The 26143-nt window shown below is 34.9% G+C and overlaps 1 protein-coding gene across 1 annotated transcript in view; it reads right to left on the bottom strand.

Moving 5' to 3' along the window:
• The window catches only part of SPATA16 (spermatogenesis associated 16), a 195908-nt gene that overhangs the window by 98675 nt on the left and 71090 nt on the right, over positions 1 to 26143 (bottom strand). The window contains exon 3 of the mRNA XM_041731425.1: positions 15650 to 15739. Within this exon, the coding sequence (XP_041587359.1) occupies positions 15650 to 15739 (90 nt within the window). The remainder of the gene's footprint in view (positions 1 to 15649; positions 15740 to 26143) is intronic.

Below are 26143 nucleotides of genomic sequence, written 5' to 3'. Positions count from 1 at the left end.
GTATGTTTTTTCTTAGAGATAAATGTATTTATCTTTAGTTTGCTAGATGACTTTCTTATAGAATTTATCGGGAGATGTAATCCATAGGAACTCTAATTTTTATGCTGAAACTCATTTCCAAATGCTTATTTTGTAGTTTTAAATTTATAGTTTGGAATCAGAAAACTTGGCTATTAGATAATAAAGACATATTTTCACTACTCCACAGGTTAGCCAATACACACAAACGATTAAACAAACATAAAGTAAAATTTCTATACATTGCTTCTTAGATGAAAAGAGAATACAGGCTGGGCTGAAGAAGAAAAAAAGAGGGATTCCAGGTATGAACAGTGTAAGGAAAGCTACAAGATTAGAAATGAAAATGGTATACAGATTAGAGGCAATCAACCATTTATTAATTTATTGAGCACTGACTATGTGCCAATTACAAGTAATATTTATATTATTGAGCTATTGAGACAGACTACATGGAAGATGTCAGAAGCCAGATGCTAGATTCAAGGACTACAATTGTTGAGTTTACAAGGTAATAGCAGTTTTGCTCTTAGGAGAAGTTTTGTATTCTTGAACTGGTTCATGGTATTGATTTTAGGAAACTTTTACATTTCTTTTGAGACACAGTACAATGTCTATCTGTTTATTTAGATGTTTGCTTGAAGGGGGTTTAATGTAGGCAGAGATGATGCTCTTTTTCCCCCCCATAAACCACAGTTTGCATGGTGTTTGTCTTCTTTTTTTAATTGTGTTTTTAATTTTGCAAATGTGCCCAGAGGAGTTAAGTAATGGCAGCATATTTATAAATTAAAATATAAATAAATAATTTTGGAAAGCAATAACAGCTGGCAAGTATTTTTTCAAGAGAGTTGTTTGAAAGGGAAGAAACAGTTCTGTGAGCAGACTAGTTTGCAGAGGGATAGATTGCAGAATCTCCATAAACAAAATTCTATTTTTTTTTTTTATAAATTTAAGGGAATAAGTGTATCCCTTTGAAGGAAGGTGTGGGGCTTTAGGGTATGTCTAGGGCTGGTGGTGGGAGTGAGGTCTGGGGGGCTAGATAAATTATAAGGGTAAATATTCTGGTTAATGTAAGGGAGACCCTGTTTCTTATTAAATTTATATACTCCACTAGATTCTGGGTATAAAGAGTTATAGAGTTAAAGAGTTAATAGTAACCCTGTTAATGTACTTCTGAGCTGCTACTATAGCTCTGGGGCTGATCAAATGTGAGACACAGGAAGTCCCAAGGCCTATATTAATGGGATCCATTTCAGATTTTCTTGAATCAGGAGAGTGCTGGGGTTTGTATCCCTGAAGAGACAATGTAGTCATTCGTGCCTCAGAGAGAGGCAGGATTTAAAAAAATCTACTGCCATGGCCATAATTTTACAGAATTCATCTGAGGAAAGGAAAATCTTTTACAAAAATCGATTGGTAGATACTCCATAATTCAATGATAGTCTTTTGAAAAATTAACATTTGGTATACAACAAACCTAAAAGAAGAATCTTATGGGATCCCTAAGAGAATTATGTAGACTATATTAGCAGAGAGGTAATTCCCTTTGCCTTTGGGGTTGGGCTTGTTCCCAGTTTCTCGATGAGGAACCCCAAGAATGAAGACTAGTATAAAACCCAGTAACAGCAAAGTCACATCAGACATGCATTTAACCTAATTGGATTCCATTATATTGGTGAAAAAAACAAAAGGAAAGATGAAAATTTACATAGAACCCAGTGCCAGCTTGCCATTTTATTCAATAAACTGAAACCCACAGGCAATGAATGGAATCCGTCAAATCAGCAATAAAATCATTGCTAGTTTTAAACCTATTTTTTAAATGTGAGAAAGATGTTAAGGATTTCCCTGATCAGTGGCAAAGAAACCAAACATCTGCCAGGCAAGTGGGTGGTCCAAGTCTTATAGGAAGAGCTTTGATAATTAACGGAGGGCTAAGGAAGAGTTAGACTAACTGGCAAAGTCATGTATGGAAAATGGAATGATGACAATGGACAGGAAGGGCCAACGGAAGAGAATCTTCATTAATTTGCCAAAATATTCCAAGCAGAGAAATTGAGTGACAGTTTCTGAATGTAATATCTCTATGGATATTACAATAAGCATTAAATGTTTTTTTGTGAGCATATTTATACATAGATTGTATATACAAAACCCCATATATGCTTTACATGCTAACATTAAAAACTAACCTCTTCATATCATGCAACGCCATTCTTTCCTTTTCCAGAGTGCATCTGAGTCAGATCCCAGAAATCCCAAGTTAGTTGGGGGAGAAGTAAAATCTTGTATTATGCAGGTGGGGATATAAGCCAGTAAATGGAGGTTTTTTTTCCATTATTATAATTTGATTTGTGTTCACAGGTTGGTAAGGCTTAGAAAAATTCAAATCATACAAGATGTAGAGTAAAAATCACGAAGTTTTCATTAAAGAGTCTGGATCATATTATTTCCAATAAATCCTTTTGTTGACTTTTATAAAGTTCTGGAATAAGAAGCTCCCCCTTTTATTCTGTATTTCTTTTAATACATGTCTGGTTTAAGGGGATTTTACCTACTTTACCATTAGATTCAAGATTTTGACACTCAGATTACACATCTAGGTAAGGAGTCCCCTTTTGAAGAATTTATTCCTTTTAATTCTGACTTAAAATATCATTGTGTTATAGTATGTATTTAAATAGCAATAAATACTATCTTTCATTTCAGAGTACTCTAACTATGGTATGTTATGTGCTAACTGTGGTATGTCATATGCATTCTAATTTATGTTCCACAAATATTTTATACTGTGATTAATGTGATTGAGTCCTGAAGATAGGTAGTGGAGGTGAAAAAGGTGAATCAGTCAGTTCCTCATCTTCAAGAAACCCCTGGTATTTTAAGATAAATTTACATTTAAGGAAATAATTATGACAGGGCATATGGGCTAATAGCTATTAAAGACAAGGCACAGAAATAATACAGAAAAAATAATAATTAATCTTATCAGAAGGAGTCAGGGAAACCTTCCTGGAGGAGGTGAACCACAAGAAGGGCTTCACAGATAACCAAAGAGGGAAAAGGTATTCTGAGAAGAGGATATGCAAATGTGTATAAGTATGAAACAGCATGCTGTGTTTGGGTAGTATTTCAGTATTAAAGTGTGAGTGTGGGATGCCTGGGTGGCTCAGTGGTTAACCATCTGCCTTCGGCTCAAGTCCTGGTCCTGGGGTCCGGGATCGAGTCCCACATCCAGCTCCTTGTGGGGAGCCTGCCTCTTGCTCTGCCTGTGTCTCTGCCGCTCACTCTGTGTATCTCTCATGAATAAATAAATCTTAAAAAACAAAACAAAACTGTGTGTGTGTGTGTGTGTGTGCGCGCGCGCGCGCGTGTGAGTGTGTGTGTAAAGGAGGCCAGAGAGACAAACAGGGTCTTAATTACAAGAGACATTTTAATTTTTTTGCCAGGATTTATTTTGTAGATTATGGAAAATCATTTAAAGTAATTAGTCTGGAGAGAGATGTGTTCAAATTTGCTCTGTAAATAGAGCATACTACACACCTTGCTTTTTAACCTGCTTTTTAAAACAAAAAATATGGTGAGGTTAGCTTGCACATTAGTAAATTTGCATCTGTAGCAGTAATTAAAATGGTAGCATTGTATTCCATGGGTAATTCCAGTATTTAATTAATCAATCCATTATGTTAGATAATTAAGATACTGGAGAGTTAAGTTTTTGAAAGCAATAGGGTTCAATCTAGAACATATGTTTTGATTGAGATGCTTATAATACAGTCAAGTGGGAATATCCAGAAGTTGCTTGAATATATAAATGTGGAGGTTGGGAGGAAGATCTGAGAAAGTAGGCATAAATTTGGGAGTCATAAGTAGATTGATTAGTTAAAACTAGCATTTAATGGCCAAGGAAAAGTAGATGCACAATTAAAAAAAGAGTAAAGGAGATAGGCCCTTTGGAAACAGTAATTGTTAAGCAGTAGGTTGAACAATAAGGGATTAAGAAGGAAAAGTTAGAGAAGTAGGGGAAAAAACCCAGAGAGTATGATGTCAGGGAATCCAGGGGAAGGAAGAGAGTTGATTCTCATAACTTTTGGAGACATGAGACTGGGTCCTACCATTATTCTCATTCCACAGAGGTTTAAAGCTCTTGCCAAGGCCAACACAATTGTAACAATAGAACTGAACTGCTGATCTTGATTGGCTAGCCCAAAGCTTAATGGAGTCAGCACCAGATTTTATGACTCAGGTAATTAAAGAAGAGCATAAAAGTATATCAAAATAAGCTCCAGAAGCTAAAATTAAGATGGAATCTGTAGGAGATATAATATGTAGAAAAAGAACATGTTCTTAAATTATAGCAGGCAAAGGATATCCCAAAATAGGCTGGGAGAGAAAGATGATAAAAATGTCTTTAAAATGTTAAGTCTCAAATTTAAGAATATGGTGGATGAGATGATCAGAGAAACACTACCTAGTATAGCTGATACTTTTACACAAGATGGACTGAAAACAAACATAAAAAAATAAGTTTCTAAGGAAATTTGTTTTGAAATAATTTGAAATTTACAGAAAACCTGCAAAAATAGTACACAGAGTTATGTATATTGTTCTAGCTAGCCTCCTCTAATCTTGACAACTTACAAAACCATAGAGTAGTGAATGAACCAGGAAATTAATATTGGTACAGTACTACTAAATAAACTACAGATTTTTCTAAATTTCACCATTTTTTCCCTTATGGCCACATTTCTACTCCAAGATCCAATTAAGGATCCCACAATACATTTAGTTGTTGTGTATCATCAGTGTCTTCCAGTCTTTGACATTTCTTCATTCTTTTCTTTCCTTTCATGGCCTGGATACTCTTAATGAGAATTAATTGGTTATTCTGTAGACTGTTTCTCAAATTTAATTTGTATGATATTTTTTCATGATTAGACTGAAACTATGCATTTTAGGTAAGAATGCTAGAGAAGGGATGGATGTCCTGATTGCATACTAATGGGGGATGTATGTAATGTACATGTTTTATTACTGGTGGTATTAACCATGATCACTTGATTATGGTGATATTTGTTCATTTATTTCACCATAAAGTGACTAGGATTCCCTCTTCATCTGATAAATACTTGAAGGAGATCATTGTTTCTTATTGAATTATAATTGACATACAATTTTATATTAGTTTCAAGTGTACAACATAATGATTTGATATTTTTATACACTATAAAAGAATCACCATGATAGGTCTAGTTACCATCTGTCACCATACAAAGCTATTACGATATTATGGACTGTATTCCCTATGCTGTAGATCATATTCCTGTGACTTATTTATTTTATAACTGGAGGTTTATACCTCTAAATTCCCTTTACTTATTTCACCTATTCCTCCACCCCCTGTGCCTACACCAGTTTGTTCTCTGTTTCTACGGTTTGTTTTATTTGTTTCATTTTTTAGATTTCACATGTAAGTGAAATCATGTGGTAATTGTCTTTGTCTAACTTACTCACTTAGCACAATACCCTTTAGGTCCATCCATGTTAAGGCTTGATTTTACTCTTTTTTTAATGGCCAGTAATATTTCTTTGTGTGTATGTGTGTGTGCATACAGACAAATGCACAAATGCACACCATATCTTCTTTATCCATTCATCTATTGTTTCTAAGATTTTATTTATTTACTCATGATAGACACAGAGAAGGAGAGAGGCAGAGCCACAGGCAGAGGGAGAAGCAGGCTCCACGCAGGGAGCACGACGTGGGACTCGATCCCGGGACTCCAGCATCACGCCCTGGGGCGAAGGCAGGCGCTAAACCGCTGAGCCACCCAGGGATCCCCTCCATTCATCTATTGAGGACACTTAGATTGCTTCCATATATCAGCTATTATAGATAACACTGTAATGAACATGGAAGTACAGGCATCTTTTCAAATTAATGTTTTTGTTGTCTTCAGATAAGTACCGGAAGTGGAATTGCTGAAATTAAAGTCCATTAGTAGATCTTGCTTGGAACAATTATTACTGTGGTGTTTGCTAACACTGATTTTCTCTCATTTATTCTACATTTATTAATTGGTATTCCTCCGTAAGGAAGAGTTTTAGTTTATCCCCCATATATTTATTCAATTATTTTTATATTAGTATAAATTCAGATATGAATATTCATTTAATCCAATGGATTATAAAAAATTCAATGGGTTATAATTTGATGCCATCAATATTTACTTTGTTATTCAAATTGTATTTTTTTTAAAGATTTATTTATGAGAGAGAGAACACGCATGAGCTGGGGGAGGGGCAGAGGGAGAGGGAGACAGATTCCCTGCAGAGCAGGAGCCCTACACAGGGCTCATTCCCAGGATCATGACACCAGCTGAAATCAAGAGTTGGGTGCCTAACCCACTGAACCACCCAGGTGCCCCAGTTATTCACATTGTTTTAGCTTTGGCCATTGAGTGTGCCATTTGCTTGGCTTTTTGTGTCAGTCATTTAAAAACTATGTAGATAGTGCTACATAAGTAAAGGGGCTCTTTTTTTCTGAGGATGTATGTTAGTATTTACTGATCTAGTCACTTGCTTTTGATGGGACATGTATATGGGGAAAAGTAGACAAATCTTGAGGTTTTCAGCAGAGTGAAGACTGAATAGACAACCTGCTTAAAGTTTCTCTTACAAATAACATGTTAAATGAAAGAACCAGGAGAAACTCTTAATAGAGCAAAATGGTGGAACAGCATATCAGCCTTGGCCTTGGATCCTGGTGAAGCACAAAAAAGAAAGTAAGAAAGTCTTCCTTGGGAATTCCTAACTAGAACCTACACTATCCTGGTTTGGAATTCAAATCCACACTTTCTACAGTTTATGTGGAAGAGCAAAAGGCTTAGACTAGACAAAACATTCCCGAAAAAGAATCAGTTGGTAAAGTTTCCTTTGCTGGATATCAGGATATATTATAAACCATCCTACGTAGGATAGTGTGGTTTTGGCAATGCAACAGACAAATAGATATATGAATAGAATAAAGACCACAAACTGGCATATTCATACATGGAGAACTGATATAAACAGAGCTAACATGGAAGATCAATAGCAAAAGGATTTAAGATAGCAAGATAATTGGCTCAGTGTCATTGAAGGAAAAATATAATAAGAGAGTCCTACCTCCCACCATGTATAAAAAGCAATTATCATAGGGTCAAAACTTTAAAGGTAAAGGAAAAGCTTTAAAACTTTTGAAGACAAAATAAATAAATAAAGAAATAAATACAACTTTTGAAGACAATATAGAAGCTATATGATGAGCTTGGGATAGGAGAGAATTTTTTAAAAACCTGAAAACAGTGCAAATCATAAAAGAATTTGACTATACTTAACTATGCTAAAAATAAGTCTTTGGATTTATTTTTTATCAAAAGATACCAAGAAGAGTATGATTATATAAACCATAAATTGGAAGGAATTACCTGCAACATGTATTGCTAAAACGTATTAGTACCCAGAGTATATAAAGAATCTGATCCAATGATAAAAAGACAATCCAATAAGGAATGAACAAAAGATAAATACACAAATGGAGAATTTCACAGAAGAGGAAACATGATTGCCCAATAAATATATTAAAAATGCACAAGCACACTAATAATAAAAAAGTGAAAATGTAAACCAGAGTGAGGCAATACCATTTCAAACTCACCCGAGTGGCAGATACAAAGTCTGACGATACCAAGTGCATCCTTTGTGCAGGAGTCAGTGTCTTGGTGATAAGACTAAGCTCAAATTTCAGATTTGCTACTTATCAACGGTATTTGGTAAGTCGTGCAAATTCTACCTTAAGTTCTTTCACCTAAAACATGCAGAATATAATTTCTTTGCAGAGTTCTGAGGAACAAAGCTAATGCACCACCAGCATCTGACATAGAATTTGGCAAAGAGAAGGGATCATGGATGATGGCTGCCAAAATTGAGATAAATTGGGGTGGTAGCCTGGGAATATAATGTTTATACCAAAGTTGCACTCGACATAATTATTTTGGAGTGAGTGTTTTAGGGTTTTAAATATCACCGTCAAAGCTTGTAACAGCAACAACAACAGCAGCAGCAACAATGACGACGACAACAATAATAATTTCAGGGCTATTCGTTGAGGGCTTACTATGTGCCAGGCACTGAGTTTAATGTTTTCTATTCATTGTTCCATGCAATACTTTACAAAGTAAGTATTATTATCTCTATTTTATAGTGAGGAAATTGAAACTGAAAGACGTTACTTAATTAACTTGCCCAAGGTCACCCATAGCTAGTCATCGGTAGTCCTAGGAGTGGAACACACGGTCTCTGGCTTGACTATATTTCTCTAATGCAGACTATTCCTCTTCAGCAGACAGATACACAAAAACAGAGCTTTTGACTTATAAGCAATTTTCACAATTAGTGGCATCAAGATTAATTTATGTGCATAATAGTGTGATGAACCCATGCCAGTATTTAAAAAGAAAGGGGAGGGGGACCGGTGAAGAATTTCAGAGTTTCTGGCAGTGTGCTGTTAGGATTTCCAGCCTAATCTTTTGTTAGTGTATTGCTATTTTTGACAGAAATGAGGAAAGGAAAAAGGGAGAATTTGGAGTCAAAGCCAGGTGACCTGAACAGTTCTCTTTATGTCATTGGAACTTCCACCTGCCCACTCTGGGGAGCTCTACATTCTAACTCGCTTCAAGAATAATTAGAATATCTCTCAGAATGAAATAGGATGCTAACATTCATGATATATTCATATGCAAAACTTTTTAAAAAGCCAATTTCACCCCTTTTAACTCCTTAAACCAACCAAAATCATGCCTTTCAAACCCCCACATTAGTTAATACTGGGTTTCCCCCAAACACAGACATGACTCTCAGAGTGAGACAGGGTCTAGTAGTATTTGTGGTGCAATCTGTTTCTTGTCGTGCAAGACCTCAGGTGATGATTGCAAAACATGTTCTGGCGTCAAAGTTGAGAAATTTATTGTCTCTTTAGGAAGCTTCATCTATCTTCAGAGAGCTCTCATTATTAACAACAACAAAAGCAATGATATTTTTTATTCAGAGTTTATGATGTGCCAAGTACTGTGCTAAGTGTACTACATAGATTATCTCATCATTCATCCTCGTAATAACCTCTGGGACATAGACGCTATTACTATCTGCAATTTATAGAATAAGACATGGAAGTTTTGATCCATTTGTCATAATTTCAGCATCTTCAGAGTAAACTCTAATTTACTTGGCAACACTTAGACATTAGAAAATAGCACAGAACACTTGGAGTAAAACTTGGGCTCCTTTGGGTTAAACTTTTTTATGTTTAATTGGTTTTCTACATTTCACTATTGTAGAAAGTGTGGACTACGGTGGGCATCTGATTGAAGAAAAGGATAAGAAGAGAACATCTTTATTTCTTCACACATAAAATGTGACACCCTAGGGCCTTTCTGCATTCCCTCTTATGTAGACTTTATTGTTCCACCACTTTTTTTTTTTTTTTAAAGATGCAAGGTTGGATTTATAAGACAGAAAAAAACTCTTTCTCTGTATCCTTCCACAAGTTTTCTAGGTCATTATTTGCAGAAAGTACACAAAGTCCAAGGATGGTGCATTTCTAAATTATATTAGAAATGTCTATAGGTAACGCAAATACATAGCATATCATTCAAAACAGAAAAGGGACCAAAGTAATTATCATGATATACATCAGCAAAATGGAGGAATTCACAAAGTCAATCAATGTTTGTTTTCTCTAATGAATTTTTGGATGTCCGTTGCAATCACCGGTGTTAAATTTCTTTTCTATACGCATGTAAAATTATTTATTCTTCCAATGATTTACTTATAATTTGGATGATGTCCAAAAGATTCAACTTTTCTTAAGGGAAACAATTACTTTTAAGCCATCAGTTATCGCAACCTTAAGATTAGTACTTTTGTTGTAAGATTAGACATTTATGAGTGTGTAATTTTAAATCCTTAAGACGTAAAAGATGGTTAGAAGCTTGAAGCTTTAGAGTATTTTAACCTTCATTTTTTTTCCTTGAAGTCACAAACACTATACACCTTACATATGTACAGGCTGCGTGCGTTGTAGTCTTTTAGTCAGATATTTAACCTAAGCTATATGAAATGACTACGTTTGTCTTTATTAGTGTCTGTTATAGAAATCATATGTGAAGAAGCAACACTTTATAGTGCTCAGGGTTCATACAGCTTTGTCATGCCGAGGGAAAGGGAAAATCACTTGATGGTGGAATGATCGTGTCTATCTTCCAACATACAACTATATGTCACATAGGACTGATTAATGCTAGCCCACACTAAAGCTGTTCTGGTAAAGGCAAACTGTCTCCAATAAAGAAAGAGAAAGCCCTTCAGGCAGATGGCCAGTTTAAGAATAAAAATTAGCCTACAGTCTTCATTTATACTATTTGAAGGCATAAGTGAGAACTTATTTTAACCAAAAAAACTGTGATGTATTTTTAGTATCTTGCATGGTGTTTGAATGGATTTTACACTTTCAATTAAATCAGAACTAAGTTAAAATAAACTCCTAACACTACTATCATCTCTTCAGAATCACTTGTCTTGAGTCTACCTGTCAGTATATTCTCCTCCCTTGCAAGATACACAATAATCTCTTAAAATCATAGAGTTCTATGAGGCTGTAACAGCTGACGTGGTTTCTTGCTGCTTGTGGTTGTAGCACTATTCGTGAGTGATTGCTTTTATCAATAGTAATATCACTGGGGCACCTGGGTGGCTCAGTGGTTGAGCATCTGCCTTCGGCCCAGGGTGTGATCCCGGGGTCCTAAGACTGAGTCCTGTATTGGGCTCCCCATGGGGAGCCTGCTTCTCCCTCTGCCTGTGTCTCTTCCTCTCTTTCTCTGTGTCTCTCATGAATGGGTAAATAAAATCTTAAAAAAAAGTAATATCACTGTTTTATGTTACTAGATTTCTGAACAAACACTTAAATTTATTTTGGGGTCACTCTTTTTTTTTGGAAAGTTGTGATTTATGTATGCATTATTTTCAATTTCCAGTGGGATCAGCTTTTATAACAAAATACCAGCAATAACACAACCAAAGTCCCAAATCCTTTGCTTGATCCTCAGCATCCCACCTACTCCCATTTCTACTAACCTCTACTATCTATCTGGCTTCTCAATGAGTGTAGCCATGAATTAAGTCATCTTAAAATATTGTGTTTTGATTTGGCTGAACAGAAACCTACTGCCTGTGTATTACCTTAAGATGGGAAAAGATAAGAATATATTAGACTATAGGGATGCCAAGATGCCTGGTGGCTCAGTGGTTGAGCCCCTGCCTTTGGCTTGGGGCATGATCCCAGGGTCCTGGGATCGAGTCCCACATCGGGCTCCCTGCAGGGAGCCTGCTTCTCCCTCTGCCTGTGTCTCTGCCTCTCTCTGTATCCCTCATGAATAAATAAATAAAATGTTTTTTAAAACAAGAAAGAAAATTTTAGACCACATAGTTTATTATTATCTAATCTATTTCTCACAGTATTATATATAATGTAGCGTTATACGATACTGTTACAAATAAAAGGTAGAAGAGACAAGATCTATTGCAACAAATCAGTGAATTACATTTTCATGAATGGGACTACTTCAGCTTTTTAAAGATGACACTGTGTTTGACAAACTTGAAATAATTGACATTTAAAAGTTAAGAAATTTCTTCTTGCCAAGTTCTGAAAGATATTATTTCTTGAAGACTCAAAAATCTGCAACACTGAGCTTGTATATAGCAACACAAACTGGACTTGAATATGGCCACTCCCTTCAGAAAGGCTGTGGTTACGGTGACCAGATGGCCAGTGTGGTCATAGCAGTCCTAATTTATTCATATTTTCCTGGTATTTCTTAATAGTGCCCATTTTCACTAAGTTTTAAAGATAAATTATATGGTCATTGTAGTTAGTGGTCTTTAGTTCTCTGTAATTCATACAACTCTTTTTTCTTACAATTGGCCTTCTTTGCACACCATCAGCCTGAGATTTGTGAGCATTTAAATGTATTGTTACTGTCCTAGTATCTCTCATCTAGTTCATACATGTAGAAATACACAACGAACTCCGCCTTCATGATGGATAGAAGCTTTTGTTGTACTTTCCCCATTAGTATTACCTTCTGTTTGCTTCCTCTTACACAGCATGGTCCTAACTAAAGACTCTGTGTAATACCATCTAGTTTTTGCCATATAGGTATTTACTATAGGAGGCATGATACTACCACCGTAACTACTATGTGCACACTCATATTCATCTTTCAACCAGGGTTGACTAATTTCATGTAATATCCTCTTACTGCTGCAGCTAAATGGTTCTTAACCACAAACTCAAAACTGGCTAATTTAATTTGCAAGCCCTGACCTGGTGCTTGGTATGTGCCAAAGTCTGTGGAAGTCATTGAACAAACAGAAGTAAAAGACATGCCATTCATATTATCAAGAGTTAGAATTTCTCTTCACAAAATAAAAATAGTCTGTACTTTTGTTTGTTTCACATCTCTGCATATTTTTTCTTGTCTACCATCTTTGTTACGAAGGTAGAGTCAAATGATGTGTGTATGTATGTGTGTGCCAGTGTGAGTGCTGGGAAAGAAAAGACAGATTCAAGTAAAGACATTCTACTTCAACACATATACTTTTATGTGGATAGAAACAAAGAGATGTTAAAGAGCTAGGCTACTTGCTATTTCAGGTAGGACCTCACAGGTTGGCTGTTTCTTGGGGAGTTACAGCAACTTAAATTTAGATTTATGGCCTGAAAATGTGCTTTCATCAATTTTACCAGTGTCAGTTGTCTGCTCAAGGATGACCAGCATCCCTGCAGAGCCTAAACCAAAATAAAATATCCTTATTTTTATTCAATTTTCTACCATCTATATATTCTTGCTCTCTTCTCTGGTAGGTAGGATGTTACTAAAAGAATATTGACCCATAAAATAAAAGGACCTGCTCATTGTTGTAAAGCTGACTGATACCTTCTATTCCACTACAGGTCATAGCATTTTTCTCTAGCCTTTCTGGTTGAGAATCTCAGTTTTTATGAGGCTATCCTGGGAATCTCTTCTGGAGTATTTACTAGATATCCCTTCCTGGGTAGAGCTGGTTAGGCTCAGAAAACCTTAGATGGCCTAATTTCTAGGGACTGGTTATAAATACTCTAATGTGAATCAGAAAGAGATGATTCACTTCACTGCAAATCATGATTTGAAGACTTCCTAAGTCACATAGTAATGGCATTCTCTTGTATTTACTAAGTGTCTTTCAACTTCAGAAACATGACTACTTGGCATTCTAGAGGAAATAACTTTGAGGTGTTGGCTTTTCCAGTGAGTTTTAATGTAATGTCCTCGTAAGAGGCCTGAACCAAACTACCCAAATCTCCAAGAAGTTAATTGATAAACATGAATCTTCTATATATGGATTTGCAACTTATTGTTTTACATTGCAAATCTAATAGCTAAGGGACACTATGTTATTTATGTTCATTATGGTTTCCCTTGGGGAAACCATAATGACTAATACTGTATATTGAGGACTATACTTGCCAAGGAAGCCAAGGTGAAAAACTCTTGTATGGCAAATTAATTGTATCTGCTTCTCTGTTGGAAAGTCCATGCCACTATAACCAACAATTATTAGGAACTCCCTCAAGGAATATTGTCAGGTGGGTGGGTCATTGTATATTAAATAGATACACTTAATTTCACTGCAGGGTTATACATATCAAGGACAATGGTTACTCAGTTCCAATTTTACATGACAAATACTAACAAATTCTTAATTTTCAAGTTCTTATTGTTTGTTTTAGGATCCATAAAGAATTTTTGTCACAACTTTAACTCAGCCATGCTTGATATAGTTAAGTTACAGTCAGAGATATGCTGATGACTTGACTCTCCCTGGACCCAAAAAGCCTAAATTTGTAGCATTTGCTAACTTCCAGAGTGTAAATTCTCCCAGCAATGCTAATTTCTGCTCTATTTTAACAATTGGCTCTCCTCAAATTCCAGAAAGTCAATATTTGGCTTTCTGAAATTTATAAGGCCAACCTCAGCACACCACTAGCAGTTTTTTTTACTAGTTGTAATCCAGTTCTGAAGTTGCATTTATCCTTCCATTGATCTTCTGATTAGATTCAGAAGACACGTTAATAGACCATTTCTTAGAAAATACTATTTTACAAATAGTGATATCTGTTTACTTTGGACCTATTAGCTTCATTTGTAGCTTGGGACTTAAAAAGCATGGGACTGAAGGAAGCTTACCTCTTAAATGTTCTCTCATTCACATAGTCAGGAAAAGTATGTGGGTGGAATGAAAGTCACAGAGACAACTCAGTGGAGAAAATAAAATGTAGGAAGAAGTCATAAATGAGTACAAAAGATGGAACACAGTAGAGAAAGCATAAGAAAAAACAATGTAAAAAATGAGATTGATAAATAGACTATTTTAATTTTTAAAAATGCACATTAACACACAGGTAAATAGATGTGGCATTTTGGTTATTTGACTGCAAAGTGATTGTAGTTGGGATTAATTCTGTCTTCTACCTTCGTCATTTAATTCAGTTTTGGAAACTCTTAGGACCATCTTATAGAAATGGAATTCATGTCGACTTCATGGTATTAATTTTATGGAACCATTTTATTATCCATTTAAATTCCTTAAGCTTCACTTTCCAAGTGTTATTTGCAAAGTTTCTAAGGACAATAACCACCCGCAACCTAGGCTTCTCATCCCTATTACTGCAGATCTCTCCCTAGGAGTTGTGCTTGGAGATAAGCGTAAAAACCACTCACATTCTCTTGCTAAATTCCTGAGATAATAAAGTGGACAAGTAAGAAACGGCAGCTACTCATTGGAGATGGGGAAAATTCACTGAGAGATTCATCAAAGGGAAGGGAAATCCAATATGATGAGCTTGACTCAGGTAGGAATAAAGCCTTGGCTGTCATAGGTGAGAAGGAACTCTGAGTGTAGCACTGAAGTTGTTGCACAATTCTTGTAATATATATTTTATTTATTTTTTTGCTGTAAGTCTAGGTTCTGGGGATGAGAATATTAAAGACTGTTTCACAAGGTTTTTTATAAAATATATTGGGGTCCAGGAGGCAATATGTTAGAACAGCTCTAACAACCCTTGATGTTATAACTGATGCCATCTCCTCTAGAAAGAGCTCCTAAGGTCTTTTTCATGTGGTTGGATTTCATTTATCCAGAACTCAAGAAAGAGAGAGTCACAGAATTGTGTCATTACAACCAGGACCAGGAAGCTACTTGAGAGCAAGAGGTCAAGTTCATTTCTAATCTTCCCTGGAAGTTTTCCCATCATTATCAGTGACCTCATGGCTGGAAAGTTTGAATTTTACTAAGAGCTATGAACACGAAATGGCTTTAATTAAAGAAAAAGATAGTCAATAATTGTTGGTTTGACGTTTATAAGACAATAATTCTGGTAAAATCATACTCCATGAGAGAAATGGAAAGTTCTATTATGCTATTACCAGAAGCTGAGAATAAAATTAATTTAACTTGAAATAAATCTTCACAAAAGTTATAACAAACATACCGGGCAGCTTCTGAATATCTCTCCAGACATCTAAACACTGTTGCCTGGCGAAGATGATTTCGGAAATAAGCTGGGTTTAAAACAATGCTCCTGTAAAAAGATAAAAGAAATGCAAATATTATTAGGTTTTTAAAAATCAATTACCAGAAGTGTGTAGGAATGAAATAACATGTATTCAGTTTTATGTACTGTGTATTTTAAAAGGTACTAATGAATGAAGCCCCTTTCTTCCTGTAATTGTCAATTAAGACAAATAAACAAGTATTATGGAAAAACTAATTAAGTTTGCATGATAAAAGAATTTTATTTATAGTACTGAATGTCTTTTGTAGATATGACAGTGAATCCAACTTATATTACATATAAGACCTGATGTTATTTTATTTGCTTATGTTAATAAACTAGGCAAAAATCAGAAGTTATTTATGGTATGTGTACTTATAATGAAGGATGGGTTTGTTCGCTGTTGAATTTCAGTTAAAAGAAAGGACCTGGAATTTGGATGATGTGTTCATTTGCACTCAATAATTAGGTGCTTAGTGGAGTGAATGAAAGGAACCTGTACCATTGGATAAGGACTCTAGTCTTGACCTTGCCACTTCTGGGTAGGCCTTCCTCACTTTGGGTTTCATTTCTTTTTTACTGAAATTGTAAGGCTTGGCTTGAGGATAAGATGATCTATCTATCCTTATTTGTTGATTCTTCTATCACCTAAGTTCTGGAATCTTGATTCATGCCCAGATGAAAAGATGATCATTCCCTAGCTGTCTTCTTGCCTAAAGATAAACTGGTAGGCATTTGCCTTCTTTGATTCATCAGAAGCTAGGCACTGTTCAAGGCATTTGATATAATGAGGTGAACTAGACGTAGTCCAGGGCCTATCACCACATGGGGAGACAGCTATTAATGAAAGTTTGAAATGTAGCTTCTACTACTAAAGTGTATCATGTTACTGATGTGGGACACAGAATGTTATAAAACCAACACAGTATTATTAAGCAAACTTCTTCTGAGCCTGTTTTCACAAGTTAATGTGAATCACTTGGAATTAGTTCATTATTGAATTTGGTTTTTATCCCTTTTGAGAATCAGATGTAAACTATATACCCCTGCTCAGAAAAATGCACCCAAACATAATTGCCCAAGTTTAGGGAATTCATGTGATCCCTGAAGCCTAGTCACGTCCAGATGAAAAAAACATGCCAACAAAAATAATTTCATTCCAAGAACCACTGCTTAGAGAAAGGATAACGTAGAAAAGGAACATCTATCTGGTCCATGTAGAATCATGGAATTATATGATGCTGAGATGGATTGATTGAATGATTCAGCTCACTTTAAACACAACAGAAACCAGAGGGGTTATGGGACTTTTCTAAAATCATACACAAGTTAGTTAAAGAAAGGTTTCAAGTTTATTGTGTTTCCTATCTCTAGCCACAGTCCTTCATATTACACCCATGACTTTTCCTATGATAATTTCTGAATTAAAGGGGCCTAGGTTAGTGAAGTTTTACATCACCCTATTGTGTACAAATGAATACATTAAATCCCAAGAATGTACATTATTTCCTTTGATCATTTCTTATTAAAATGTTGGAAATCTAAAAGCTATTACATGAGTTCATTCCATATCAATACCGAACTGCTAATATTTTACATTAATTCAGAAACAGACTGTGTTTATATGTTTTATCCTTGTAAAAGTGATTTTATAAAAGTATTATGAGAGGGAGTAAGAGCAGAGCTCTGTCAGGGGCCTACGACTTCTGATGGACTAAAATTTTTCTTTCACATCATAGCTAATTCTTCCTTCTATCCTTATAATCATTCATTCACTTGTGCATTTTTACTAAGTGCCTAAAAATGTGAGGGGACAAAATCCCCTCACATGGGAATGGATGTTTCTAGCCTTTGACACTTCTTTGCCCATGATATGTAGTATTCTGGTATTGCTGAGCTATTCTCTAAGAATCTTGCTTTGTCAAGCAAGTTTTGTTTTGTTTTGTTTTTTTCCAGACAAGTTCTATTGACAAAAATGTAAAGGCTGGAGAGGAGGTTGGAGTGTGGTGGACACGAGTAGTAGTGAGGGAAAGGTTTCATTAAAGGAGGAGGAAGAAAAGGAGGAGTCATCAAAATTGTCCAGGATGTAGGGGAAAGAGAAGATTTTCATGGGTAGTGAAGATTGATGACGTAAACAACATGGGAACTATCTCAGTGTGACTTTTAAAAAAGGATAGTTTTTAATTTTTTGTTTTCTTTTTTTTTTTTTTTTAATTTTTTATTTATTTATGATAGTCACAGAGAGAGAGAGAGAGAGGGGCAGAGACACAGGCGGAGGGAGAAGCAGGCTCCATGCACCGGGAGCCTGATGTGGGATTCGATCCCGGGTCTCCAGGATCGCGCCCTGGGCCAAAGGCAGGCGCCAAACCGCTGCGCCACCCAGGGATCCCTAATTTTTTGTTTTCTTTAAATTGCTTGTAAATACAAGTCCTCTTTTTGGTGTTGAAGAAATACAAATAGAGGACAGGAGTTTAGAAATCACTAGAGCAAACAGGAATAGATTCTTTTAGCCATAATTTAACCCTACACGGTACCATGCGAGTCATAGCTTTATCTGAGGGACCCAAAGAAGACCTGGAACCAATCTACCTGGGAGGTGAAGAATGTTTAGAAACTTGAGATATATTTGACAATTTATTATTTCTGGCTCTCATAATTACTGCAGCATTCACTGTACTTATGATATGCTTTATTAGATATTTGGCAAAGAAATGCTAGTGGTGATTATTGAAGCCTAGGTTTTACACTTTTAATAATGTATTTGATACTTTCTAAAATAACATATCCTTTTAAAGATGTATTTTATGTGCATACAACTTGTAAAGGAGCTGTTGATTTAGCCTTTACAAGTTCTTAATCAAAAAATAAAAAATAAAAAAATAATAAAAGTTCTTAATCATTTATCTTTTGATGTCATTTGGGGAGCAGTAGGAGGCAGTCTAGGACCAAAATGGACAATCTGGGGCTATAGCGAAAAAAGAGACAAACAAAAGCCCCTGCAACCCTACAATTATAATCAGAGAGAGAAGAACTCTGTGCTGATGGGTCTGATTTTATCACAGAGGAAATAACTCTAATTTAGCTATGTTGATAGGGCTTTTGGTAAAAAAACAAGATCATGTTAAAGAGAATAGCTAAATTATAGAACTCATTGAATTTTTTTGTCAGAAGAATGGCGATAGTGGTAGGGACAGGCCATGATTGCTCATTCACGTGACAGCACTATTCTAACAGAATGAGATCATATAAAATAATCGATATTATAATAGATAAAAGTTTTCAAATAATTTCTTCTCTCAGAGATTGATATGCCACCTCTGTTGTATATAAGTTTATGTGCACAGTTGGATCCATGGCTGGGCTTTGTATCCCACACTTTTAATCTGTTTCCATGCAGAACAAATTGTTTTAATTATTGTCACTTTAAAAGACACCTTAATTCCTGGAAGAGAAGAACTGCCTAATGCCTTCTTTGTGGGGAAAAAAACCTTTTTCATCTTTAAAAGTCACGAAAAACAGCACTTGGTAGTTTTCATTGTGTTAAGATAAAAGCACTAGATTAATTTTGGTTAGAATAGACATTCTTGTACTGTTGTCTTCCCATCCAGGGATGTGACATTTATTTTCTTCATTCAAATGTTTTTGTTTGTTTGTTTGTTTGTCTCCCAGTAATTTTTTAACTTACTTCCTTTTGCTTTTTATTTTTTAAAAAAGAGAAGTTTCACTAATTTCTTATTAAGTGTTAAATTTTAAAATTATACACGAGAATATACATATACACAGATATATTCCTTACTACTTGAAGCCTGATCAGCAGCAACTGAGAACTCATTAGAAATGTAAAATCTTGATTTCCACCTCAAACCTGCTGGGGATCCCTGGGTGGCTCAGCGGTTGAGCACCTGCCTTCAAGCCCAGGGTGTGATCCTGGAGACCTGGGATGGAGTCCCATGTCGGGCTCCCTGTGTGGAGCCTGCTTCTCCCTCTGCCTGTATCTCTGTGTCTCTCATGAATAAATAAAATGTTTAAAACAAAACAAAAACCTGCTGAATCTTTTTTTTTTAAAAAAGATTTTATTTATTCATGAGACACAGGCAGAGACACAGGCAGAGGGAGAAGCAGGCTCCCCATGGGGAACCGGATGCAGGACTCAATCACAGATCCCCGGATCACACCCTGAGCCAAAGGCAGACACTCAACTCCTGGGCCACCCAGGTGTCCCTGAATTTCATTTTAACAAAACTGTCAGGTGATTTGTATGCATCTTAAAGTTTGAGAAACATTGCCTATAGTCATAGTAAGAATGGGATTTTTTCCATTATTTCCTAATTTCTTATTGCTAGTATTTACATATACATTTTAAAAATATTATTTTTGTATCCTTTTGATTTAATATTGCAAAAATGTGGTTTTATTCACATCATCTGTAAATAATGATGGTTGGTGCTGCTTTTCAATATTTACATCTGTTTTCTTCTCTTACTGCATAGGCTACAATATTTTTTTTTTAAGATTTTGTTTATTTATTCATGAGAGACACATAGGGAGAGAGAGAGAGAGACAGAGACATGGGCAGAGGGAGAAGCAGACTCCCTGTGGGACTTGATCCTAGGACCCCAGTATCAAGACCTGAGCCAAGGCAGACGCTCAACCGCTGAGCCACCCAGGTGTCTCAGCTACAATATTTTTTAAAGGAATTCAAATAAGTGAGGTAATCTAGGGATGATTTCATATTTCGCTGATAATTATGATTATGGATTGATATGATAAAGAATTATTTTTTCCAAGAATTATTATCAGAAAGAAATGTTTATTTTTTTCAAATATCCTTTGGATCTATCAGCATGATCTTGTGGACTTTGTCCTTTGACTTTTTGAAGGAGTGATTTGTATTAATTATTTATTCAAAAGAACATTGAAATTAAGAAACAATATTAAAGTCAAGGATTAAGCAAGTAAGTAATAGAATGACTATATCCAGGACAAAAAGTAAACAAGCATAAAAATAAAGTGGTTTTATTGGCATTGTTATAATTATAATACTGTGATTTTTATAAAATATCATGCTGGTATTGCCAGAAGTCTTGAATATTTTGGTCTTTGAACCAAACTAATCTTAGTTTTAGCCATTCTTTCTACTGTTCTTTCCGTCTTTAGTTCATTCATTTCTACTTTATATTTATTAAGTCATTTTTGCCCTCTCTGGATTTTATTATTTCTCTTCTTATTCTTCACTTAATATTCAATCTATTTATGTTTTCTTTCTAAATAAAGAAAGCATTTATAGCTATGATTATTTTTACTATATTTTTAAGAATGATAGAGTATGTTTTATGCTTATAACTTTTTTCCTAGTCTCTAATTGTAGATTTGTATTCTTCCTTGATGAAAAAATTATATAGGATAGCATTGTTCAATTTCCAAAGGGTAGTTTTTTCTTATTATAATTCTTACTGTTAATTTCTCATTTTATTACAGTTTGAACAGAGAATATATTGTACATTTCTGCTTTTCATACACATTATGAGTACTACATGATGGAGTTAGCAAACATTTTAAAGGCATGAAGAAGAAATAATACATTCCTCATTTGTAATGTATTATTAGTTAGAAAATGCTATAAGAGAACTTGTAAGATTTTTAATGATCTAGATAAAATTGCTAAATAGGTACCTGTTTCATTCAGTTTCCTTAGGAGATCTTTTTAGACCTAAATTTTAATGGTAATGATTAACATTTCAAAATTCAGTTTGTTTTTAAAGGCAATATTGATTTCATGATCTTTATTCTCCTCTTTATTCTCTAAATTTAGAAAATTAACTTACTTGAATATACTTTTATTTAAGTCAGTTTTATGTCTATAGTTTGTTGCATTTTGACAAATTTATAACCACACCACAATAAAGATATAGCATATTTCCAACTGCACCAAAAAAATCACAATGGAAGTAGGAGTTTCCTATGTATTTCCCCGGAGACAGATATGTTTTTGCTTCTATGTCTCCACCAGAAGCCACAGATTTTTGTCTGGACTTTGTGAATGAGACTGTTAGCTATCAATCCCCTTCAGGGACTTAAGGTTTTGGCTTTATATGAGATTAGGGATCAGAAAAGCAATTCTTTGTTTAGGCAAAAAACTTTAAATCCAGCTCCCTTTATCTCATCTGGCCAGTAGCAAGGTAAATTAGCATTGATTCATCCTCCTGAATGACATTCCTCTCACTTTTCTAGTCAAGTGTTGAATATTCTTTTAGAAATAGTCGGTAGATCTAGAGAATTCCAAAAATGTGGATCATTTTAATTTCACCAAAGCAAGATATTCTTGTGGATAAGATGGTGACATTTATGCTGGATAATGGCATCATTCAGTGGATTATAACTAGCTAGACAACCGATCAATAATATTGAAGTATAGTCTGTGTTACTATGAAAGAAGGAATTTAATGGCTTGTCCTTAGCCTTTTTTTGTGGACAATATTTCCATTAGTGACTAAGATTAAATGATTGTAAGGATGTCTATAAAACTTTCAGATGGCATAAATTTTACCTAACAAGGAGCTAACGTCTCTGGTGACAGAAGCAAAGTTAAAAATGAACTGGTTAAAAATAAAAATCTGATGTTACAGTTTTACAAAATCAGTTTACAAATATGGTCATAGTTTAAGAGTGACCACGTGGAAAAAGTCTGAATATTTTTACCATCACAAGCTAAATCAGATACACTATGACTGAACTATAAAAACTGTACATAAAACTCATGTTAAGTCAATCAAATGCACTCTGTCCAAATAATAAATAATATTTTCACTAAATTTTGCCTTAGCCATATAAGTCTATTAAATTCATCTCTAGTTCTGAGCATCTGTGAGAATATCACCATACTGTAGTGTGTCTCAGAGTGTCTAGTGGGTCTGGAGAACATAGTGTGTGAAGATACGGAATGAAAATGATATGTCTAGAGAATTAAATAAGATTAGTGGAGACTAAGTAAGTACTTTCAAATACAAAGACCTGCCATGTGGAAAATAGAATAATTATTCTATGCAATACCAGATGAGTCCAGGCAAAACCCAGTATTATGGAGTTATTAATAGTTCAGTTCACATAAGGAGGGACCAATGATGCAATAGGTTTTGAGAAGAGTTTTCCTTTTACTGGAATCATTTAAGTGATATTTAGAATGCCATCTGTCAAGATGTGTAGAAGAAAGTCTTGACTGAGTAGGAGATTAGGCTAAATGACTTTCAAGTATATTCACAAAAATCCTTATAATATGTTGCCAAGCACCATGAAGGGTCTGAGTTTTTCCGTACTTGCAAGCTAACAAGCTGGCCTGATGCAGTTTCATGGACGCTCATAGAATACATGAACCTCCAAGGCTGGAAACAAAGGACGGTTTCTTATACCAATAGCAATAGGTAGTCTGTAAATCTTGTTGTACTGATTCCTTGAGCCACAATTCCCAGATGGCAATGCAAAGAGAGCCTGATGATACTTCACATGCAGTAGTTTGCATTACAAGAGAGGAATCCTGAGTTTAGGGAATGTAAATCTTTTACAATGGGCTATAAGCATGCCTGTCTTTAATTCTAGAGGGAGACACTCTCTCCATCCTCTCTAAGGATGTGAGCCGACTTGCCTTTTCTTTGAAGGCTGTTTACTATGCAATCATCTTTGAAAAGAGTCCAGAGCAAAGCCCAGTCAGTGCCTTGTTCACAAGATATGAAAAAATGTGGGAGGCCCATGGAAAATTGTGTTCCTACATAGATAACTTTTGTTCAGATATTCAGGCACTATTTGTTTATATTCATGCCATTAACAAATAAAAAAGGGCTCATAACAAGGTACAAATAATTAAAATGTCATAGGAAAATGACAGGATAGCTAATATTGAAGAGTGAGTGACTACATTCTCACCTATTTATATTCTGTTCTAGGAGGAGTTTAAGGTAGCTTGTAGAATACTTATGAGGTTAAATCAAAGTAAAAATAACTCACAGGAAACAAAAAGGAAAAATGGATAAATTGGGCTATATCAAAATCAAAAACTTATGTGCATCAAAGGACATGATCAACGGAGTGAAAAGGCAACAGATGGAATGGGAGAAAATATTTGCAAATCATATATCTTATAAGGGGGTTAATTTCCAGAATACATAAGGAACTCCTACAACTCAACAATGAAAAACAAAGAATCCAATTTAAATATGGGCAAAATACTGGAATAGACATTTCTCCAAAAAAGATACACATGGCCAATAAGCGTATGAAAAGATGCTCAATATCAGTAATCATTAGGGAAATGCAAATCAAAACCACAATGAGATACCACCTCACACTCATTAGAAGAGATACTGTCAAAAAACTAGAAAATAGTGTTGACAAGGATGTGGAAAAATCGGAACCCTTGTAAATGGTTTGTGGGAATATGAAATGGTGCAGCTGCTATGGAAAACAGTACGGCAGTTCCTCAAAAAATTAAAAATAGAATTACCATACGATCCAGCAATTCCACTTTTATGTATATACCCAAAAGAATTGAAAGCAGGGTTTCAAAGATGTACCCCCACATTCATAGCAATATTATTTACAACGGCCAAAATGTGGAAGCAACCCATGCCCTTCGACAGATGAGTGGATATACACAACGTAGTATATACATACAATTAAGTATTACTCAGCCTCAAAAGGAAAGGGAATCCTTACACGTGCTACAACATGGATGAGCCTTCACGATATTATGCTAAGTTAAATAAGCCCGTCATAAAAAGGCAAATATTTATGTGAGGTAAGTAGATAAATTCATAGAGAGAGAAAGTAGAATGATGATTGCCAGGGGCTGAGGTGAAAGGGAAATGCAAAGTTGTTATTAGAACAGAATTTTAGTTTTGCAAGATGAAAACAGTTCTAGAGATAGACTGTATAGCAATGTGAATGTATTCACTGTACACTTAAAGAATGGTTAAGATGGCAAATTTTGTCTTACATGTGCTTTAGCATAACTAAAAGCGAAATGAAAGCAAAACTGAATGGAGAAAGCAGTATTAAAAGTAGGGATGTTAAGATGAAGCATGGATGAGGTCAGTACACAAAATATATCATAAGATCTTACAAATTTGGTTGGGATGAACTGTATGTATCTTGTTTCTTTTTCTTGGTTTGCTGGTAACTAATGGAAAGAGCGATGTATAAGTTTTAAACAAGCCAGTTGCTCAATTCAAATATTTCTTATAATCAGAAAGATCACTTTATTCAAAGATGCTCTATAATGCAACAATCTGTGTCCTCAGTAACAGATTTACAGACAAATCAGTAAGGGATCTATATGGTTGCCTCTTAGAGCTTCTTTCAACATGGCTGTTGTCTTAAAATCAAATTTCAATCTAATGACTTAAATTCCAGAGTAGGTGGAAAAAATGGGAATATAAAGAGAATGTATGCAATTGTGTTGTCACTACATAAGGATTCAGTGAAGTCTTAGGGATGTGAGTTCATGTATTCATTTTAAATATTTCACATTGACCAGCAAGTTGGGACAACAGAATGACCTAGTTTAATTTATGTGGGAGAAATGAACTATTTTATTAAGATTAGAGCATAAAATCAGAATTAAAGGCATTGGTTTTTGAAATAAGAAAATTATTGTAGATTCTTGTCAAACAAAGCATATAGCTCTGCCAAAACAGTAGCAAAGTATGTTTCTGCAAAAGCATGAAAGTAAAATCTAACTGTTCAGGAAAACAGAAATATGTAAGAAAGAATTCTTACATATTTCTTGAGATCCCAGGATACACAAGAACAACAGAAAACAAGTTTAGGGAAGACAAATTCAAACGTCACCCCTGATGTTTTGCCACTCAAATTACCGTTAATTTTATGAGGAAAATATTAAATTACTCAAGTGAGCAACACTTTATTTCTTGACATAACCAAAGTCAATGGGATAGAGACTTGAAAATTTTGCTATATTGTCACCGATTTGAAAAATGTATAGTCAGAAGGGAGATATATTATCTGTCTTCTTTCTAGAATTAATAATAAACATACATTAAAGAGTGATTAGGATCTATGTTTAAGTATAGTTTCCTTTAGAATTTCAGTATGAGATTCCCTTGTTTAGAAAAATGGAATGAAGATTAAGGGATGCAAATAATAAATTTAATGAGTCATGAATACCCGGGAAACAGAAACCTTTAAAAGGAGGCCTCTTAAGGCATTCAGCCTTCCAAATTCTTCACCAACATAAATATCATTGATGAACATGCATTAAATAATCATCAAAAATAAGTAGGACATCCTAGTAGATCTTTACAAGTGTGCAGTCATATGCCTTTTTGAACAATGTAGAATATTTACTTTTGTCTACATTTATTTTATATTTTTACTCAGTTAACTATTCTGTATCCAGTGGAGACCTCCCTCCCTGTAATG

Source organism: Vulpes lagopus, chromosome 17 (genome assembly GCF_018345385.1).
Source record: "Vulpes lagopus strain Blue_001 chromosome 17, ASM1834538v1, whole genome shotgun sequence".
Classification (NCBI taxonomy): Eukaryota; Metazoa; Chordata; class Mammalia; order Carnivora; family Canidae; genus Vulpes; species Vulpes lagopus.
This window is presented reverse-complemented; position numbering and strand designations above follow the sequence as displayed.